General features: G+C 42.0%; 1 protein-coding gene across 1 annotated transcript in view; it reads right to left on the reverse strand.

Annotated features, from left to right (window-relative positions):
* Window positions 1-604: 604 nt before the first annotated feature.
* Window positions 605-19,502, reverse strand: part of AKR1D1 (aldo-keto reductase family 1 member D1) — a 35,384-nt gene continuing 16,486 nt past the window's right edge. Inside the window, exons 3-9 of the mRNA XM_071727554.1 lie at window positions 14,935-15,051; window positions 10,441-10,518; window positions 8,090-8,212; window positions 5,838-5,947; window positions 5,192-5,357; window positions 4,326-4,408; window positions 605-772 (exon numbers count right to left, since the gene is read on the reverse strand). Coding sequence (XP_071583655.1) covers window positions 730-772; window positions 4,326-4,408; window positions 5,192-5,357; window positions 5,838-5,947; window positions 8,090-8,212; window positions 10,441-10,518; window positions 14,935-15,051 — 720 coding nt within the window. The 3' untranslated portion in view covers window positions 605-729. The remainder of the gene's footprint in view (window positions 773-4,325; window positions 4,409-5,191; window positions 5,358-5,837; window positions 5,948-8,089; window positions 8,213-10,440; window positions 10,519-14,934; window positions 15,052-19,502) is intronic.

Here is a 19,502-nt window from a genome sequence, read left to right on the forward strand (position 1 = left end):
AAAGCACCGTATCTAAACGTCTTTAGAGTGTCTCCAGGGTACTTGCATGAGGTCTTTGTATGACTATTACATCTATATCCACCTACTCTCTTGTATTTTTATGAGGTGGTGGTGAGGTTGTAAGAATGTCCTTAATCCTTTAGGGTTTGAACTAATTGCATGTGGAGCCAGCTGGGTCTACCTATGGAATGCAGTTTGTGTATGTGGCTGAAGAAAAATCTGTCCAGAGCAAAACAGGCTTTATTGTATGAAGCAGTAAATCTATCTATATATCGATATACAAAGGTACATATATATCTTGAATCCAGTTAGTCCACGACTCCTAACTTTCTCTCATCTGAGCTGTGAAACAAAATGGTACTGCTTTACATCTACTGGAGCAGAAATTCTTGTTTCAAATTCCGAGAGGAACATGCTGTGCTGTGGAAACGATTTGGTTTGAACTAGTGAGCTTATTTGCAAGACAAACCTTCAGTTTTACCAGCTGTCGGTTTTGAGGCTTCCATGCTCAGAGTTAAAGCCTCCTAAGCTAAAATCAGAGATTCGACAGGCTAAGTAGATTTGCTCTTCAGTAGCAATAAGAGACAGATAAGACAAGAGGAAATAAACATCATGTATTTAATGCTGGTTTGAACAGACTCCAGTGAAGCCAAAGCACCAAATGTTGGGTCTCTTTCAGCAAAGCTTAATGGCACCGAGCTTAGGAACCTGCCCAGACGCTCCCTGGTTTCAGTATTCATCACTGAAGGGATACTCTGGATGGTCACGCCACCTGTGGATAGAGCAAATTGAACAAGTGAGCTGCTTGGGTGAAGCAAGATATCACATCACTGATAAGGCTGTCCTGAGCCTAGCAAACCTCTTCCTTGCGGTACATAGGTGGCCTCTGTGGAAGGCTCCTCTGCTTAATCAGAAATTGCCTGTTCTGGCTAATTTTCCCTGCAGATTTGCAAGCAACCCTGTGCATATAAGGAGAGGACAGTGAGGGAGCATTTTTCAGCTCTGCAGACTGTATTACCTTAAGAACAGATGGGGAAAAAACAGCAAGAGTAGTTTGTATGTCCTCTCTTCTTGCTGTATTGGTGGATCTAACTTGTTAGCAGAAGAGTTGTAGGGAAGGGTGGTGGCTTCACTAAGCGTGCACTGTGGAAGGGGAAGGCTTCTTTCTTCAGATGTCTGGAAAGACCCTCATGAACAGGGCCTGTATTTGAAGAAGAGGTGGAGACACCAGACTGTGTGACTTTGGCTTAAAGCTGGAATGAACAGGTCTGGGTCTGATACAGTGGTTTGTCCAAGTGGCTGCCCTTTAGCTTAGCCTAGAGGTAGAGGCTCTGACAGGTTAAGAGCACCATGAGCAGAGAACTTATGAAGCAGGTTTGGGATGACCCAATGCATGGGAGAAAGAAATGTTCCTGGCTGCATACTACCCAAGGTAGAGATGCATCAGGCTTCAGTTTCAAAGCTCTGCGCTCAGAGAAGATTTGTGATCCAGGATCATTATAAAAGGCAAGAAGACAATTTCCAGGGTCAACTGCAGGTGAAAAACCCCACTTTTTTTGCCAATTACTGGCAAACTTGAGAGAGAGGTGGTTGTGTTTTGTTGTGAGTTTTCTTGTTTGAGAAGTTTTGCTAAAACACAAGCCTTGGCTTGACAAACACTTTCCATTCACAAAATCAAAAATTTCTGAAGCACATTCTCAGGTGCACCATGGCAGCTGGCTGCTGTGCTTTACAGCAGAGCACAACAAATACTGGCATTTATCCCAGCTGTGAATCCTTCTAGTCTGGGAAGGAAACATTACACAATGTTGAAGTTAACTAACTGGAAGACATCAAACATTTTGAATTGGTTGTGCCAAAATATTTCATTCCAATATTCAGCCAAGCTCAAGTGTTTACACATTAACAGACTGAGTTGGTTTAAAAAAAATAAATAAATTAAAAGCCACAACGTTCTGGCTTGTTTGGTTTCAGTTTAATTTGACAATATCTGAGTTACCAGTGTCATAATCTCTACTTTCCTTCTAAGGAGTATGCTTCCTATTCAGATCTCACATGTTCAAAGGTCTGAGACCTTTGAGTGAAAATGATTCACTCAGAAGTCTTAATGCAGCTTATAATAACTGATAAGGAAGAATATCTATGGCAGAGACTGGGAGCACAAGATAAAGCAAGCAGACATATTAATCTAAAACTTGCTTGGTGAAAGGCTTCCAGATTTCTCCAAGGAGTGAAGACACCATTTCAGACTGTGATTTCCGGGAATATTCATCTTTATACAAAACCTCCATTTTCTGCTCAGTTGCTTATCATGCTAACCTGTTCCACTGACTGCAATATCCTATTTGTATGGGCTTACTCACACCATTAAAGCAACAGGGTTTCATGCAGCCCACGTGGTCGCTGGTAACTGGAGGAGCCAGAGAAAAGTTTTTTTCCATTCCTTCTGGTGTTTGCATCAGAGCAGCCAAAGATTTTGCACAAAGTTGACTAACCAGAAGTCTTTCTCTATGATGGTGTGACTGTTTCAGATATATATTGCTGGATGGAATAAGAAATCTCTTTAAGCTAGTAACTCATCTGTTGCAGTGTCAATTCCAGAGAGAACACATAGGAGGCAGATAGATATTTATCTGTTCCTTACACAGCAGCATTACTTGTTAGAGAAGGCATTTTTCTCCAGTTAAGGGCAGGCTGTATTCAAGCCTTTTCCCCAAACATGGCACTCCTATAAAAAATGGATCTGGCAATGTCCATACTGTGCATCCTGTGTGTGTTTCTTGTCCTCAGCAGCTTCCTGTGACCAAATTCAGTCTGATATAGCAAAGCATTGAGTTTATTAGTTTTTGGATTGATGGCTTAGGAAGTTCTGCATTCTTTAACTTTGCTTCTAGACAAGGCTCTTGCATTTGCACTAAGTTTACATTTAGTGTATATACTCACTAATGGTTTAAATTATGTTTTAGCTCAACTTAGCTATGAAAAAATAAACCAAAACACACAGAAGAATCTGTTAGGCCAGTTGTGGGAATCCTTCTTGAACTAGGTGCTGCTAATAGATGAAAGGCTTTTTTAAGTTTTAAGAAACTAAAATTGGAGAGCACCTGCCTGAGCTTAAATGTGAAAGATGAACTTCATAATGATGTTTTTAATTTACTTTATATTTTCTATAATATTTATGCAGCATAGTAAGTGATTTATTTATTCCTTTACAACATTCCCCCATCTTTTGAGTAAAAGTTAGTATTTTAGAGTGCTATTGATACTGGTGTCCTATTTTTGATTACTTTTAGTGCTTGAGAAAACTACAGCTTGGCAAGAGGCAGATAATCCCAGGTAATGAGAAATGCATAGAAATTAGCATCTGGCTACATGTTGAGTACCCTAGAAATGGGAAAGTGTAAAGTTTGGCCATAAACCATAGATGCTTGTGAGCTGAAGGAAAAACAAATGGCCTCATTCTCTGGAAGGAAGGATGTTGAGGCTTCTGGGGTAGCACAGCCTTCAGGTGAAGCAAAACTACTTTGAGTGGGACCACAAGTAGCAAGAGATCAAGCCTAGTTAACTTTCAGAAGGAAATTGAGCAGTCAAACAAGTTTCATGGTTTTCTGCTTTCCATATAAGAAGGTAGAACTTGACAGCAGGAGAGGGAGACTGCTGAAGAAGAAAGTGTGAGAGGACAGACCAAAACAAAGATTCTCATCACCTGTGGTCCCCAAGATGTATCATCTTTTATGAGAAGGTCGAGTAGGCAAATTTTGATGTTCTGACCAAAGTATTTAAGCAAGAAAGAGCTGAGCTCTCCCGAACTTAGCCTGGCAGTTTCATGAAACAGTACTCTTAAATCTTAGCCTTCCAGATAGAAAGTTGCCTCTGGAAGCACTAGTTTTAGAATCTGTAAGCCATTGTAGTTGAGCAGCAGCATGGCTTGCTGAGCACTGAAAGTGGGAAAGAGGAGAAAGATGGGGAAGTGCTCCTGCTGGAATTTCAGCTCTTGTGCCCACACTACTAGACAGGGACAATGGGTGGCTTGTGGGTGGCCAAGACCATCATTACAACATGTAGCAGAAAGTGTTTAAGGAGATGGAATACCAACATACAGTCACTTTCTATGACGTGGGCTTTTGACATCTGAGTTGTAAGCAAATATTCCACAGTTATTTCTGCAAGGGGTCCAGAAGCATTTTCAGACTGCATTAAAGACCTCCCATATTTAAGCCTTACCTTAAAATAAGGTGGTTTATACAAAAATTAAAAGTGATCTAAAAGTATCTCTGAAAAGACGGTGATGTTCTGTCAGGACCTAAGATTCTTCTTGGACTTACATTAGCAGCTCGACATAACGAACGTTTTTGTTCAGGGCTTCAATTTCTTTCATCTCTTTCTCAGTGAGGGAGAAATCAAAGATCTAATGGAAAGAGATGTTAGAAATAAATTAGCATTTATTGATACAATCAACATTGCTATGTAGCAGATTCCATAAGTCTGATCTCCTCTCCTCTGTGCTGTCCCCCCACAAATCTACACTCACTTGCATTTATAGGAAAGCCTTAAGGATGTAAGTAAGTCCAGTCACATCTGCTCACAGTCCTTGCAAGAGGGGAAAGGTAGTCTGGCAAGTACTGGGCCACCAGCTTTGGAAGTGTTATCTTGGTTGGGAAAGTGGGGAGAAAGTGTGGGTGGCAAGTGCTGCAAGAGACATGGGAACAAATGCTTCATCTTATTTGGGTGTGTTGATCAAGCCAGATGCTTTCTTGTGGTGAGGTTGAGTTTTCTGGCACATCTGTATGAGGCGACCCTGCCTTAACAAAGCTGCCCTATATCTAAAGAGTAAGTAGAACAAGCCAGTCATTCCCATACACCTACAGCCAGCAACCTTGGGCTGCTGACTTACCAAATTAATTCATCTTGCTTGTGCTGCTCACTGCAGCAACTGGAGCTCTGGGGTACACCACTAGCTGGAAACTTAGCTACTCCAGAGGGTTAAAAACCAACAAAATTTCCAGTTTACTCTGTGCTATTCTTGCCATATCATTATACCATTAAGTGATGGAGACAAAAGTCATCAACTACAGTAAAGTTGACATTGGTCATGTCATTTGTCTATGGAAAGAAATGGAAAAGCTGTCTTCTATAGGGGCTAAGCTAATGTAAGTGGATTCATCCACGCACTACTGGAGTACAAGTTTACCTGGAAATTCTCTCTGATGCGTTGTGGATTGAAGCTTTTTGGGATGACCACCACCCCTCGCTGGATGCTGAAACGCAAAGCAACCTGTGCAGCTGTCTTGTTGTACTTCTTGCCAATGGCATTCAGCACAGGATCGTTCAGTAATGGAGGGGAGGATACATTTACCCTGGAAAAAAATTGAACAAAAGGAAACAAACACCTCCGTTATCTTTAATGTAAAAATGTAGAGACATCTATTTGTTTATGGACAAAACACTGCAACTTTTTGACAAGTAGTGTGAAAGACTGAAGAAAAGCTTTGGCATTTAGGTTGGTCAGCTATCAAAGGCAACTGCCTATGTGATATCCTAGTGTTGACTTAGTTTCTACTTTTTTTACCTAAGCCTCAGAATTTCTGGTTACAGTCATGTACTTTCTGTTAAGAGGAGACCTAAAGGGACCTCCTTTATGTGGGATTTTTTGACAACAGCATGAAGCAGGAGTGTTGCAAGTTTATATTCACAATGGTAATATTTAGACACTGAAGTTCAAAGCTACTTGGAAAAATGTGGGTGAAGGTATTTTGCAGAGAGACCAAAGCAATGGAGAACAACTATTCTTTTCCTGGACAGTGGCCCTGCTGTCAGACAGTAACATGGAGATTTACCATGATTCATCCCTTGATGTTCCCAGTGGGCTGTATCCAACAATAACAATGTCGTGTTGTCTGCAAAATTCTAAGAGTTTGGGTTGGGTGAAATAGGGATGGCATTCGACCTACAAGAGTAAAATAGAAAGAATGATTAATCAACAAGACCAGATGCAGAAGTAGACCACATCCCAATATTTGGGAGAGCTACAGATCAGATGATGGTTTCAAGAAAATATGCATGTAAGATAAGGAATAGAAAAACTCAATCTGTGGTTACTGTTCTAAGCGAACATTGCTGCGTGATGGATTGGATTGCATTTGTTTGGGGGTTTTGGCAGACAGCAGATCAACATCTGTGATTAGAGTTTGGCTGCAAGGAATTTTTATGTGTACTCAGGGGAAGGTGACAGTAAGTGAGAGGGATGAAGGTGAGGGAAGATCACTAGAGTAGCAGTTTGGGAAGGCAACCCATCTCATATGGGTCAGATTTTTGTTTCTCTGCCTTTTGCACTCAGGATGACTAATCTGATGTTGTTTTTAGGATAAATGTTGGCATAAGCCATTCCAGATAGGAGGTGATGGGAAATAGGCAAAAGGTGAGACACAGAATCAGAGTATGGTTTGGGTTGGAAGGAAGCTCAAAGATCATCTAGTTCCAACCACCCCTGCCATGGGCAGAGACGCCTCCCACCAGACCAGTTTGCTCAAACTCTCATCCAGCCTGGCCTTGAACACTTCCAGGGATGGGGCACCCACAGCTTCTCTAGATTCTCGTCACCCTCATGGTGAAGAATTTCTTTCTAATATCTCATTTAAATCTACCTTCTTTTAGCCTATCACTACAAGCCCTTTTAAGAAGTCCTCCCCCCCAGCTTTCTTCCAGGACCCCTTCAGGTAGAGGAAGGCCACTATGAGGCCTGCCAGGAGCCTTTTCTTTTCCAGGCTGAACAATCTCAACTCTCTCAGCCTGTCTTCAAAGGAGAGGTGCTCTTCCATAGCAGTTACGACCTTGTTACGAGCTCTGCCCTCCCAGACTGCTAATACATCGTTCCCTTACAGGCAGAGATTTTCTGACTGCAAGCTCAGTCTCTGGGAAAGTGACATCTACAAGTGACAGAGCAACCACTGTTTGCAGGCAGTCTGAAGCTGGTTGGCACATCTATGCTATGTGTGGGCACATCTAGCTGCTCTAAGCTGGGCTTAATCTTTTGCCCAGTTTTCCTTTACCCCAGGAAGCAGCAGCAATGCTTACTGCAGCCTTAGGGACACTCCAGAAATTGCAGTTTGCACCTGCTGGGCATGTTAATGCCAGCAAAAGGTGCTGGAATTTCCTCTTTTCACAGACTGCCTTTCCCTGCAGGCCAAAGACAGAAATGAAGGCTATAGCCAGCATCCCTGCTGTGCCCTGTCCCAATCCCAGCCCTTCAGGCCATGCGCTGAGGGTGGGAAGTCAGTCCCAGTTGGTCTTTGGCCTCTCCTCTGGTACTGCTAATGTGGATATTCATTTGTGCCAGAAGACTCGGAAGAGCTTCCTGGCGATCTCTAGGAATTCCAGGGACCTTCCAAATGCCAGACAAAGACATTGGGCATTGGGTGGGTCCCTGCCACTTGTTGCTTTCTCTGAGCTCCACTAGCGTAATGTGACCTGGACATGCCTATCAAATTCCCTGACTTGTGTAGCTGAAGTTGCTTGATAGAATCTCTTCTTTAATTTAGGTTTTTCTCTTAAGTCTCACCAATGTTTTACAGGAAAGGCACAAGACAGCGATTACAGGAAATTGAGGAGTTGTTTCTAGTGGCTTTTAAACTTGAAAAGCCTAGAGTGAGTCAGTTTCCCTTGCACTGAGGGTTGGTTTGGTGTCATCTGAAGTAGATGTGGCTTCATTTGAAGACTGCTTAGCTCTGCATGGTTTATCTTGGGAATTTTTTGGACTTGAAGTAAGGTACATGGCAGAGATCTAAGATCGACATTGAGTCAGCGCTCAACCTGGTTGTGGAGTTTGGCACGGAGGCACCAGTTTTATAGTCCTGGAGCAGGAACTGAGGAGAGTGATTGTTCCAACACCTTCAAATATTTATATTTAGCCCAGATAGGATGAGTAATGTTTTCAGGTTGGAAATAGAAGAGTGATAGTATGGAGGGGAGCATCTGTGGCAAAGTCTACATCATCTCTCTGTGCATGGCAGCTTAGGCCGTGTGTTGCCACTGTGTTCCCTACAGGGCAGTGACACCATGGCAGGCATTGCCCTCGGCTTAGCAGCCATACCTGGTTGCTGACAGGCTTGTACTTAAGTCCTGGCTTGTTCAGGATCATCTCCAGCTGCCTGCGGTTGAAATTGGATACACCAATAGACTTGGCCAAGCCTGCATCTTTACATGCTTCCATAGCCTGCAAAGAAAGCAAAAACCAGTGGAGTCCCACGCATTAGATTTGTTCCTTGGAGCATGTTTTTTAGAGATAGGCGAAAGATAACCTATTCTCGAGACTGAAGAAAAACCTTTTCTGCAGGAGAAGTAACAGCACTACAAGCACAAGGGTTATTGCTGCCCCACTCTTCTAAACTCCATTCATGTGTGGATCCACTTTCCAGACCAAACCCTAGTGTTTTGTACCTCCTGTGAGGGCAGAATTTTTCTGGACAGCAGAAAGATTAATCTGAGAGATGGACACTTAAGTGCCAGACATCTGCTTTCAAGTGTTTTGCTTACTTTATGCTGCTTTAGCATTGCCTCAAAGCTGGAGGAGGGAGACTGAACAGAACAGATTGCTTTTCTGATAAGGCAATTTATTCCTTTTTATTGTACAACAGTTTTTCATATGAAGACTCTTGTCTGGTGAAATCCCCTAAATATCTGGCAAGGCACATCTCAAAACCAGCACAGAAAACTTCAGAACAAAATAAAATAGAAAAAAAAGTGGGGGGTGAGTGCAGGAGGGGAAGGAGAGGAATTCTAGATATTCTGCACTTCAGAAAAATCCTAATAGCTGAATATGAATACATGCCCTGGTCTTCATTAGCTTCATCTACTGGGTTGCTAAGGGGAAAAAAGAGTCCTTTCCTATGGTCTTCCCCTTTGTTCCCAGAAACTCTGCACACAAATGATTCAGTGACTGTTTGAGGCAGAGCAGACCCCACCATGGGGCTGCATGCCCCTCCTGCCACTTTTATTTTTTTCTGTCTCATAGGAGCTGAAAGCAGGGACATAAGAGGCACCATCTATTTGATGACCTCTAGTTGGCCTCATATGCTTTGTATCACTCAGTGACAAGTCAGCAAATACAGTCATCTGGAGCTGTTTTTGCCTGCTAGCACCATACTGAGAGTGAAATTATCTGGAGTGAGTTTTATTTAGATTGATGCTATTATTTGCAGGCACTCACCACCACCTTTTCTTCTCCTGGCTTACTAGCTGAAGAGAGTGATCTGCTACAAGTTGTCCTTCACAATAAGCACCAGCTTGAAGATAAAAACCTAGCAGTGTTCAGACAGATGTAGCTTTGAACATTTGACCAACTAGCCTGTGAATGAGAGGAATGAATAGCTCATGTGGAAGTCCCCATTGCCCCTCAGCCCCTGGATATCTTGGCAGCCAGGGAAAAGCCAGAACCCACCCCAGGCTCTTTGCTGCTCTGAACTTTCACTTAGAATTTACCCATTTCTTTATCTGCTGCACCTCAAGTAAAGCTAAATCAGGATACAACTATCCAGCTCTGGATGGTGCAAACTGAGGTGGAGCTGGTAGTATCTTGTGTTATCTCTCTTGGTGTGAACAAGGCTGGATTAGGGACTCTCTTGCAGCAGATGTGGTGTAGAAGAAAAGCTGGCCAGTTTTGGTCATTAAATGAACAGTGTTCAAGGCTTTAAAAAAGCAGCAATGTAAGGAGATTTAGCAATCTCACAATCTGCCTCACCTGAGCTCCTGAAGCCAAGTGGCAGTATGCTTAGAGGCATCTGGTGATAGGACTCTAGAGCATATCACAAATTTAGGAGGCAATCCTTAGGTAGATGCTACTTCCCCCCAACTTTTCTTAGCAGAAAACCCTTGTATTCTCCTTTGATAATTAATTGTTGAAGTGAGTGAACTTGTTCTGATGGTAAACAGTTAAGGTGGGTTTTTTTGTTTGGTTTTTTTTTTTGGTGGTGGGTTGTTTTGTTGTTGTTGTGTTTTTTCATTTGGTTGGGTTTTGTTTTATTTATTTACTTTTATGGTAAGCTTTAGGACAAATTATTTTCTGAAGGTGAAGAGCTTCTTTTTTTGAGAAGGAAGTCACTTGTTCGAGATCCAACTTTCTCCTGCTGTAAAGATCTGATAAAGAGAAGAGATTGGTAAAAGCCTACAGATACCTGAACTACCAAATGTAGAGTGCACAGTCTGGAAGAATGAATGTGAATGGTAGATATGTCAACAGTGTTTTATTTTGTTATAAAAAAATTAAATGATGGCAAGAAGCAACATCCCTAGAGACAGAAGTAAGAATTATCCATGGAGCTAGTACAATTTGATCCATTTCCCTTGCCAGTATGCCTCAGCTCTGGTTTTGGAAGCAACAAGTAAAAGCAGGAATGAGGATCTGTGTGTTTAAGGCATATATGGATGGATGTTGTTTTTGCTTACCTCCCAAGTGGCACATAAATCTGTCTCATGGTAGATAAATTTTCCATTTTCATCTTTTGGGTAGATCGCATCTCCAGGCTGAAAAGTAAAACCACAGTTTTATTCTTTAGAAAAAAAACTTTCACTCCTCAAAGATTTTTCCACAGACACCGTTTCTACTAGCAAACAAACAAAACAAACAAACAAACAAAAAATCAAATACTTTCTGAAACACCCTAAGATCAACAGGTCATTCATTCTGGGCATACCACATCACCCACTGCTGGATTGTCCTTGGATACACTTCTGAACTGTCACGAGTGCACACTCAGGAGTTCCCAGATGGCCTTGTTTTTCAACAAATTTGACCTTTATGTAATGGCATCCAAAGGACTGGTCTCCTTCCAAAGGGCTGGCTTAGAGTACCAACCTGTATTCTTTTCCACTTCTTCCCTCCTTTCTTTCCAGCTATTTCCCCTGATCCTGCTTGTGTCCTTGGCACCTGGGAAGAGTACCAGCTCCCAACAGCTGGAGGGACCCTTTCCAAGAGCTGCTTACTGGTGGTAGAGGGCTTTGTGCCTAGCTACAGTACAGGTTGTGAACCTCTTAAGTGCATTTACCACCTTTCTTTGGACACTAGAAATTCCTCCTTCCTAACTCTACACTCCATAGACAAGACTTCAGAGCTGAGTTATGATCTGATGTCTCAGAAGCACATTTTTCTCTTATTTGGATGGTCATTTCACTGCTGTTGCAGGCAATGCCTAAGCACTTCCTTTGCTTTTATTCAGTTGCAATTTCACTTTTTTTCATAGAAACCCTTCACTCATGCTTGATATTTGATCTGACTGCAAACTGCTGTATTTCAAAGGTCTGGGTTCAAGATGTTGACATGGTAACTCCTCGGGAACATGCAGCTGTGACTAATATGATCAGTAATTGGCGCCTCCCAATTCAGTCAGAAAGTTCAAATTCAAGGCCTTTCATAGGAAAAGTGAGCCTAAGGAAAACAGTTTCAGATTTCAGAGGCCAAGGTCTAAGTTACAGGCATAAGCTCATCTCTTCCAAATGTGCTGGTTTTCCTCAATGAATTCCACAAAGACCACTTCTTGCCTTTGTTGTTATGTCTTGTTGAAAAAATAATCTTGACTAGGAGCTAGGTGGCTGTTGAGTACATTTTTCTATTAGAAGACAAACTGTTTGCCATTATAAGTTGAGGTCGAGAAGCCCTATTTACAAACCCACCCCATGTATTTTGGAACAAACCATTCATCCCCATGATATCCCAGCAGATTCTCCAAGGACTGCCAGCTCAGTACAAAGCAATTGGAATTATTTGAGCTCAGGAGCTGAGACTGAATTCAAGAGCTTTTTACTTTGTTCCATTTCTAATTCGTTAACTTCTGTTCAGCACTACTTTTTTTATAATAGTCAATAGAGAGTAATTACATTAACTAACTTGGCACCCTCCAGTTTCTCTTTCTTTCTGTCACATGTTTTAAAAACTGAGCAAAGTCAGGATGAACAGGGCTTGAAGATGAACTTATCTTGACTGAGGTAACTGGTACCAGCTATTGTGGTACCAGTTTCCCCAAGGATCAAAGCTTCTTCCAGGGAGTTGCACAAGGTGTTCAAGTGCAGTTGTCTCTGCTCAATAATCTCCAGGCAATACTTTTTCTGCTAAGCTACCTTTTTATGCAGAGGGGTTCCTGAATGGAAGAACTATCTGCAGTTGGATAAAGAAGAATAAAACGCTGAGAGAAAGGTGATGTTTTGATGGTGACAGGATAGTGGCTTCTAGGTCTTTTAAAAGGTGTTTCAGAAGTTAGTTACATTTCTCAGCTTTGGTTTCTCGTGGACTACACCACACACTGTCACTCCCACAAGGGCTGTTGTCTTCTCTTGCAGGTCTGTTGGAAAAAGCCGTGTGCCCTAGACTGAATGTAGGGTGACTTCCTACCATGCTGCCATATGAGCACTGAAATCAGTGGGATCAGTACAGGCACTGCCACTTTGTAGGGATCATGCCACGTTGTGTTCGAAGTCTGTAGGCGATCCAAAAGCTACCAGACAACTCACTTGCACACTGGGGGTTAGGAACTAGATGATCTTTAAGGTCCCTTGCATCTCTAGCCATTCTATCATTTAGAACATAGCAACTGGTATCCACTGAGAGGAAAGCCATGCTCCCATTTTAATAATTTCCTCACCAACACTGAGGCAGGAAGACAGGTCTGCACATTCCATCACTTTCACAAAATGGTCTTTGACAAAGAGGGCTTTCTCAAGAGAGCAATTTAAACTATTTGTGAATGCTTATTTTATAAGCAGAAGACAATAAGGAAGTCAAATGCTGAGTCCATTGGTCTGATTTGATTTATTCCCTTAAAATGACAAGAACTTACTTAGATGAGACTTGTTCAATGAGGGCTAAAACACCTGCTTTCCTCATAGGTGACAGAATAATTCAGTTGGGAGGGATTTGGAGATGATTTAGTGCACAGGTACATGAGTATTGATGGTACCTGTCCATGGGTATGAGCTCCCCAGGCAGAGGCCATGTAGTGGCTGGGGAAGAAAGGTTCCTGCTGGTCATCTGCCTTGCTAGAGTGGAGGAGCTGGGCTAAAGGGAAGAAGGTCAAAAGTCCTGACTGGGGAATATGCATGAGGGAATCACCCCGGATATCAGCCATTCTTGATCCATTTGGAAGTGCTGGTGTGGTGGGCTATGCTCTCTGTAAACAGATTCCTCTTACTCTGCCTAAAAGCCCCTGTAAAATCTTGCACCCCTGTTCTCTCCAGGGCCATGTTTCAGACTGGAACTCTAAGTTTCATCTCAAATACTTCACTGGTTTCAAGCTGAGACTGCTTTTGAGGAGAGAGGAAAGCAGTGATGTTTGCAGACGAGGGCAGAGCAGGACTTTGTCAGCTTTACACCTGCACCCTCCTCACCAAAGGCAACCACAGCATGCAGGATATAGGTGTATTTGTGAGAGAGGGAGCGAAGAGGGGAACCTGTCACCATTGCAAAGGATGCTTTGGGGTCTTCTGTGTTTGTTGGGTTTTTTAATTATTTTTATTGTATTATTTGGCACAGAGAAATGTATATTTTTCAAGCAGAAAGTGACTTCTTTTCTTCTCCCTTCTCATGGATAATGTGAAGGAATCTCTAGGACTGTTACTCCTTTAACAACCCAGATTGTTGATACAGGCCTCAGGGAGTCAGATGTACATTACTTTAAAGCCAGCTGTCTATATCTTTATATTGTGAGACAATGACCTTCACTATGTGGGAGAATGAACTACTGGAGAATACAAACACAAGCAAGGGGAAACAGGAAATTGCAAGTGGTGGGAAATTTTTCAAAATGTACCCAAAAGGATTCTGTACGTGGGACTGCATAAATAAAGTTTTAATATCTGAGTCCAGTTAGTCCTGTACAGGTCTTAATGGGATCTGATTTCCTTGGGGAAAAAGGAACTGCAGGTCTAAGGTTATTGCTTCATTGGTAAATTGCTTCCTATCCAATGTTTCTGGCAGTTTGGAGTCCTTAGTTTTCTAATTATTAAAGTTATATTTTATTACTTTCCTTGCAAGTAGAGGCTAGCTTAGAGCTTAAACGTCTTGGAGAAACCCTAACCCTATTCTCTCTAGGAAAAAGAATATAATTTGTTCAAAACCACTTAAATTTGTTTTGAATCTCATTTGTCTAATTTTATTTCTATTTAATTTCCCTTTATATGTTGTACTTGGAGAGGAAGATTGTAAAGCAAGGTACAAGGGGCTGCGAAACCAGAAAGTCTGGAGACTTGCAGGAGCTCATGTGGTAGGCATGCAGCTCTGATGTGAGCTCCTTGCATTCAAAGGTTTTGACTACAAGTTGCCCAGAGCCAGCAATATGAAGGAATCTTGGGCTTTAACTTTTTAGACATTTGAGAGTGAGAGATGGACAAGCCATGTTTGGGACCAAGTGAAGGTGTCCAAGAGGAGCACTGGAGTTAGTGAGATTTAGATCACAACCATGATTTGCCTAGTGGTTTTAATACTACTAAGGCTATTCATTTTTGAGGACTAAGTAAGGAAATCAACTTTTCCCTTTCTCCTCTTTCTCTTCTCCCCTTCCAATCTTTGCCTTTACTGCCTTGATGCTTTGCATAGCCCTTTTCATTCACTGTCTCCGTTCTGACTTTGACATCAGGGAGGATTAAGGCAAATGTGCTGCTTCAGCTAAAGTGGTTCTTCAGCACAGGGAGTGTTTGGCCCCAGTGAGGAGACCCCATGCAACAAGCAAGGGGAACAGCATCTGTCATTAACTGTTCTCTCACCCTCTATAAGCCTCTCTTTGTGTGGGTAGTACACAGAAATGTATGCATGCATTCAGTGTATATCAAACATTACCTGGCCAAAGTGCTATTTTCAATACAGACTGGAAGCTGCAAGCAAGATGCTAGCTGGAGACCAGGGTTCAAGGCAATCATGCACTTTTTTTTTTTTGAGCAATTTTTTCTTTTTACCTTGAAAGCCATTGGCAGTTCAATAATGTAGAGGTCAACATAGTCCAGCTGCAGGATCTTCAGGGTTTTCTCCAGCGTAGGACGCACCAGCTCAGGGGGGTGACAAGTGTTCCACAGCTGGGGAGGCAAGCACAGGCTCTTTTTTCTGGGTGCCCAGAGGAACAGTGAGCACCCTCCAGCTGACACCCACCCCCTTCACACACACATACACACTCTTGTCCTTTTGAGAGATCCGCTATGCACAGAACAAAGACTTTTTTTATTATTGTTTTTTTTTTGGTTCACATCACAAGACAATGGTGAGGGGCCTTATCCTGTCTTCTGCCACAGGCAGATGTAGAGGTTAAGACAGGAGTCCCTGACCAGGACTGTCCCAGTGCTGACCCAATGAAGCCATTACCTCTTTGTTTATTACAACACAGTTTTCTGAGTCGTGTATATTGCTAACTCTTGCTCAATGAACTTAGGCAGATTCCTTTTGTTTTCTGAGCTTTCCAAGCACATGCTTTCACTGGAAAACTTTGTTCCCACAAGAAATGTGTGGTCAGTTTTATGCTCAAAGGCAGAAGCTCAGATCATGTGAGTTAGCTATTGAGCAGCCAAGCACCCAGCACAAAGAGAATCTTTTGGTTTTCTGCTGTAGCTGTGGGGCCTGAGTAACTGCCTGATATAGGGAAATTTTAATTTACTCCCCAGTCCACACTGAAAGCTGTATTATTGTTTAGTTACTGTAATGCAGGTGTGATGAGTTAAAGCACAGCCTCCTCAGCCTCTTTCATCCCAGCTGCTTCCTTTCGAGGTCATGCCCTGAGGTTGCTATAGAGTGTGATCAGTTCATTTGGTCTCTGTACTGTCTCTACCTGAACTCTGCTGATGCAAATCTCTTGCAAGAATAAAACCAAGCATGGTAATTAGTAACCAAGAGCTCTTTGTAAACTCGTTGATGAAGTTAAAATGGACAAAAAACAAAATTAGCACACAATAGAAGCTCTGAAGTGCCATTTGCTGGCACACAATAATCTGGGATAGCTTATCTTATTTTTTCAGTGCACAAAACTGACATGTGGAGTCATGTTGAGGTTGTTGACACCATTACTGGCTGGAGAAACCTGGTGTTTATTGGTGTGGTCATTGTCTAGCCAGTTCTGTCAACAAAATAGGCAGTCAGAGCATGCCCAGGTATCGAATGAATCCATTATTGAGATGTGCAACACTTGAATTGTGATTTTCAGGAGAAGATAGTGAGTATAGGTGTCAAGGGACATAGCCTGGGTTTTTAAATATTTCTGATTTTTTTTTTTAATCAGACTATCGTATTACAGGGAAGAACTGTCAGCTCAGTTCTGCCAGCAGAGGCAAGGACAAGTTATCCTGAAGTTCAGTTGTAGTGACAGCAACACACCTTGCCCTGCCCTAAGCTGACATATCAAAGCAGGGGCTGGCACCTGGAAATCCATACCGGGCCTTCCCCAGTTGTATGTTATAAGGTGTGAAAGGTTTATGATCACTAAGATGGAGGCTCCACAGGTGTAGGTGTCCTACATTAAAGGGACCAAGGTCCTGCCTTTAGAGTTTTAAGCTGTTCCACTGGCTTTCCTGACAGCCTTTGGTGTGGATGTTTTTTAGCATTTGCTAATCTTCAATTTTCATTTTATGAGTAAAATGAGATGTTGTTTTGGATTTAAATATAAGTAAGGAAATAAGTCTGTATACACTTCATGTTTGCTTTGTTCCATTAATGTGTTTAAGAAATTTAGTAAGTATGTTGATACTTTAGAAGCAGTTTTTCTGAGTGTTCTTTGTAGCCCAGTGCTATTGACCTCAGTACTTGCCAGTGAATATACTTCCCTTTAAACAACTGCAGAGTTTCTAAAGAAACAGCCTTTAGAACTAGCAAACATTTGTATTATGTTAATACATAGATGCCATGGAAACTTAAGAGTTTCATAACTGTTTTCATGATTTTGTACAAGTTATTGTATTATCTACCTAACTAGAACCCATGTAGAGAAGTCAAAGCTGCCAGCTGGCTTTGGCATTTCAGGACACCACATTTCCTGGAAATGTTACTTCTAGTTTAATGAAAGAAATATCCAGGGATGAAAAAGGAGACCAGAAAGGTCTTGCTATAGAAGCCAAGTGAGATGTTGGCAGTTGATATAAAACCTCTAAAATTTCTGGATGCTGAGCTGCTCAGCCAGCCAGCAGCAAGAGCCAAGTGCAAGTGCCGATGATTTCAACTGGCAGATGCAGCCTGATTGCACCAAGTCACTGTTCCAGTAACACTGCCACTCACTCAGCAGGGCTGTCCCTGCTGATGGACCAGCTTTCAGTCTGCATTGCCTTTGTTTAAGGGAGGATCTGCATGAGGGACTTGAGCCTCAAGGGTCTTGGGAGTTTCCAGTACTTTTAGGTGTCATTAAGGCTGGAAACAAACCCAACTTCTGTAATGCAGACCACTTTCAAGAATAGTCTACTGTGGCTACTACATTTCTCAGAAGATGCAACAGTTCATATCACTCAGTTATCAATCAGTGGCTGATGTGTCTATCTGTGGCTTGATCTTTGTCTGTAGTTCATAAGATACCTATGTTCATAAGGTACACATAGCTGAAGATACATTAAGTTCTTAAGACAAGGGACAGCTGGTCCCACTTCTGGAACATTCGAAGCTTCTATGAAAACATTCAGTGAAACCTGTGAAAATCCTGAATTGTGATGGATTAAATTTGTTACAGATTATTTTCCATGTCTACCTTGAACTGTTTAAACACTACAGAGTTGCTCTACTGAACTGTCACCTGAAGCACCTGAAGTTTTATTGAACAGAGAGGACACAGCAGAAAGATAAATCCATGCAGATCTCATAGTCACAAGACAGGCTGCAACCACAGGCATGGACTACTGTGGTACCATGAGTTGCAGCCCTGTGGCTTGCAAGATCTGCAGTTTAGGTAAAAACTGAACTTAAAATCAGGAAATCAAATGCAGTTTCACGGGTAACTCAGTGCTTAGGTAGTGATCGTCAACTTGGAAAGTGATCTAGGGATTAGATCACACATTGAATATAGAAAGGCTTAATAAATAAATGAAGTTGGGAATCCTTATAAAGTTTTACAAAGCGATGCAATTTCACAGAACCTAAAGGTTCATATGGGAAAATAAAAAGTAGGGGAAGCAACTGGGAAAGTTAAAGACTCAAAACTGTTAGGACATCTGGTTCTAATCTTTTGGCACAACTTCGTGGTTTTTATTTGAAATTCAACTGGTAATTTGCATTAATGAAACTGTAAAACATTTGAAAGAAAATATTTTGACCAATCCAAATCAACATATATGGCACATGAGGGACTACTCTGATAAAGGTGGAAAATCTGAGGATATGAAGCTTTTTTTCTATGAAGATGGCAAGGTTGTTACTAGTAGAACTGAACAGGGAACTTGGAAGAGAGTTGCATACTTTACAGACTGGAAATTGCTGTACTTGGAAACTGGTCCAGAGCTGCTGAAAATTCACTTGTTCTGCAAACTACCCAACCTGAAGCTTTGTTTCCCAGATCATGGAGCTTAACTAAATTGCTCACAGTAAAATGGGCCTTTAATCCCATGGGATTATTCACTCTAGGAACATTGGTATTTTTTTCCAAGGCTGTTGAGTAACTTTTGTGGATTACATTTTATTTGTGAAGGGAGAAAGGGAAAATATTAAGCTGATATGGCCAAAGCAGCACTGCAGGAAGAGGAACTTGAGGTCACAAACTTCATTAGAAACTGGGCAGGCACCATGAATTTTCTGGAGCCATCTTATCTTTCTTCTTCAATGTGCAATGAGCTCTCTGCCTTATCTCTGGGATCTAGTCACTGTAGTTATAATAGGTGTAAGAATAAGGAAATCCCTTGTCTAATGAAGTGTCTGACAAAAAGCTAAGACTTTAAAGCATTAACCAGCCTTGTTGCTCTAGAGGAGAAATGTGATGACATCTTCTCTACAAGTAGGTTGATTCATCATCCTAGAACTTTTTAATGACAGGTCAGTAACTAAGGGTGTATCTTCATGAGTAATTTTCTGGCAGTAGTACCAATGTAAGCCCTTGCTCTTCTCCTGTACACAGACACTTGCATGCACGTGCTTGCTCCCACCCCTTCCGTTGTGCAATCTCACAGCAAAACCTGTACAGGGAATTGCTCTAGCAGTAAATAACTCATTTGCAGGGTCATTGTCCAGATTGGGCTCAGTGTGTGACTGTACAGATTTGCAGGCCAGCACAGCACGAGGGACAGTAACAGCTTGGGCAGCACTGCTGAGCATAGGAAGGGTCTAAACTTGCAGGTACTTGCAGTACTGGGCAGAATGGATGGTGCATGGTTCTGACTGCTAACTGAGCTTTCACCTGAGAGCAAGAGCAATTCCTGTGCTTTACAGTGAATGTAGTGCTCTTAAAAATCTGAAGCATTATGGTAATTCCAGGGAAGAAAGCCGAAGGGTCTGGACGCATGCCAGGTATTGACCACTGGCATCCTTAAAACACAGAGAAATCCTGGATTTAGTGTAAACAACCCGAGCGCAG

The sequence above is a fragment of the Heliangelus exortis genome, chromosome 1 (genome assembly GCF_036169615.1).
Source record: "Heliangelus exortis chromosome 1, bHelExo1.hap1, whole genome shotgun sequence".
NCBI classification, from domain to species: domain Eukaryota; kingdom Metazoa; phylum Chordata; class Aves; order Apodiformes; family Trochilidae; genus Heliangelus; species Heliangelus exortis.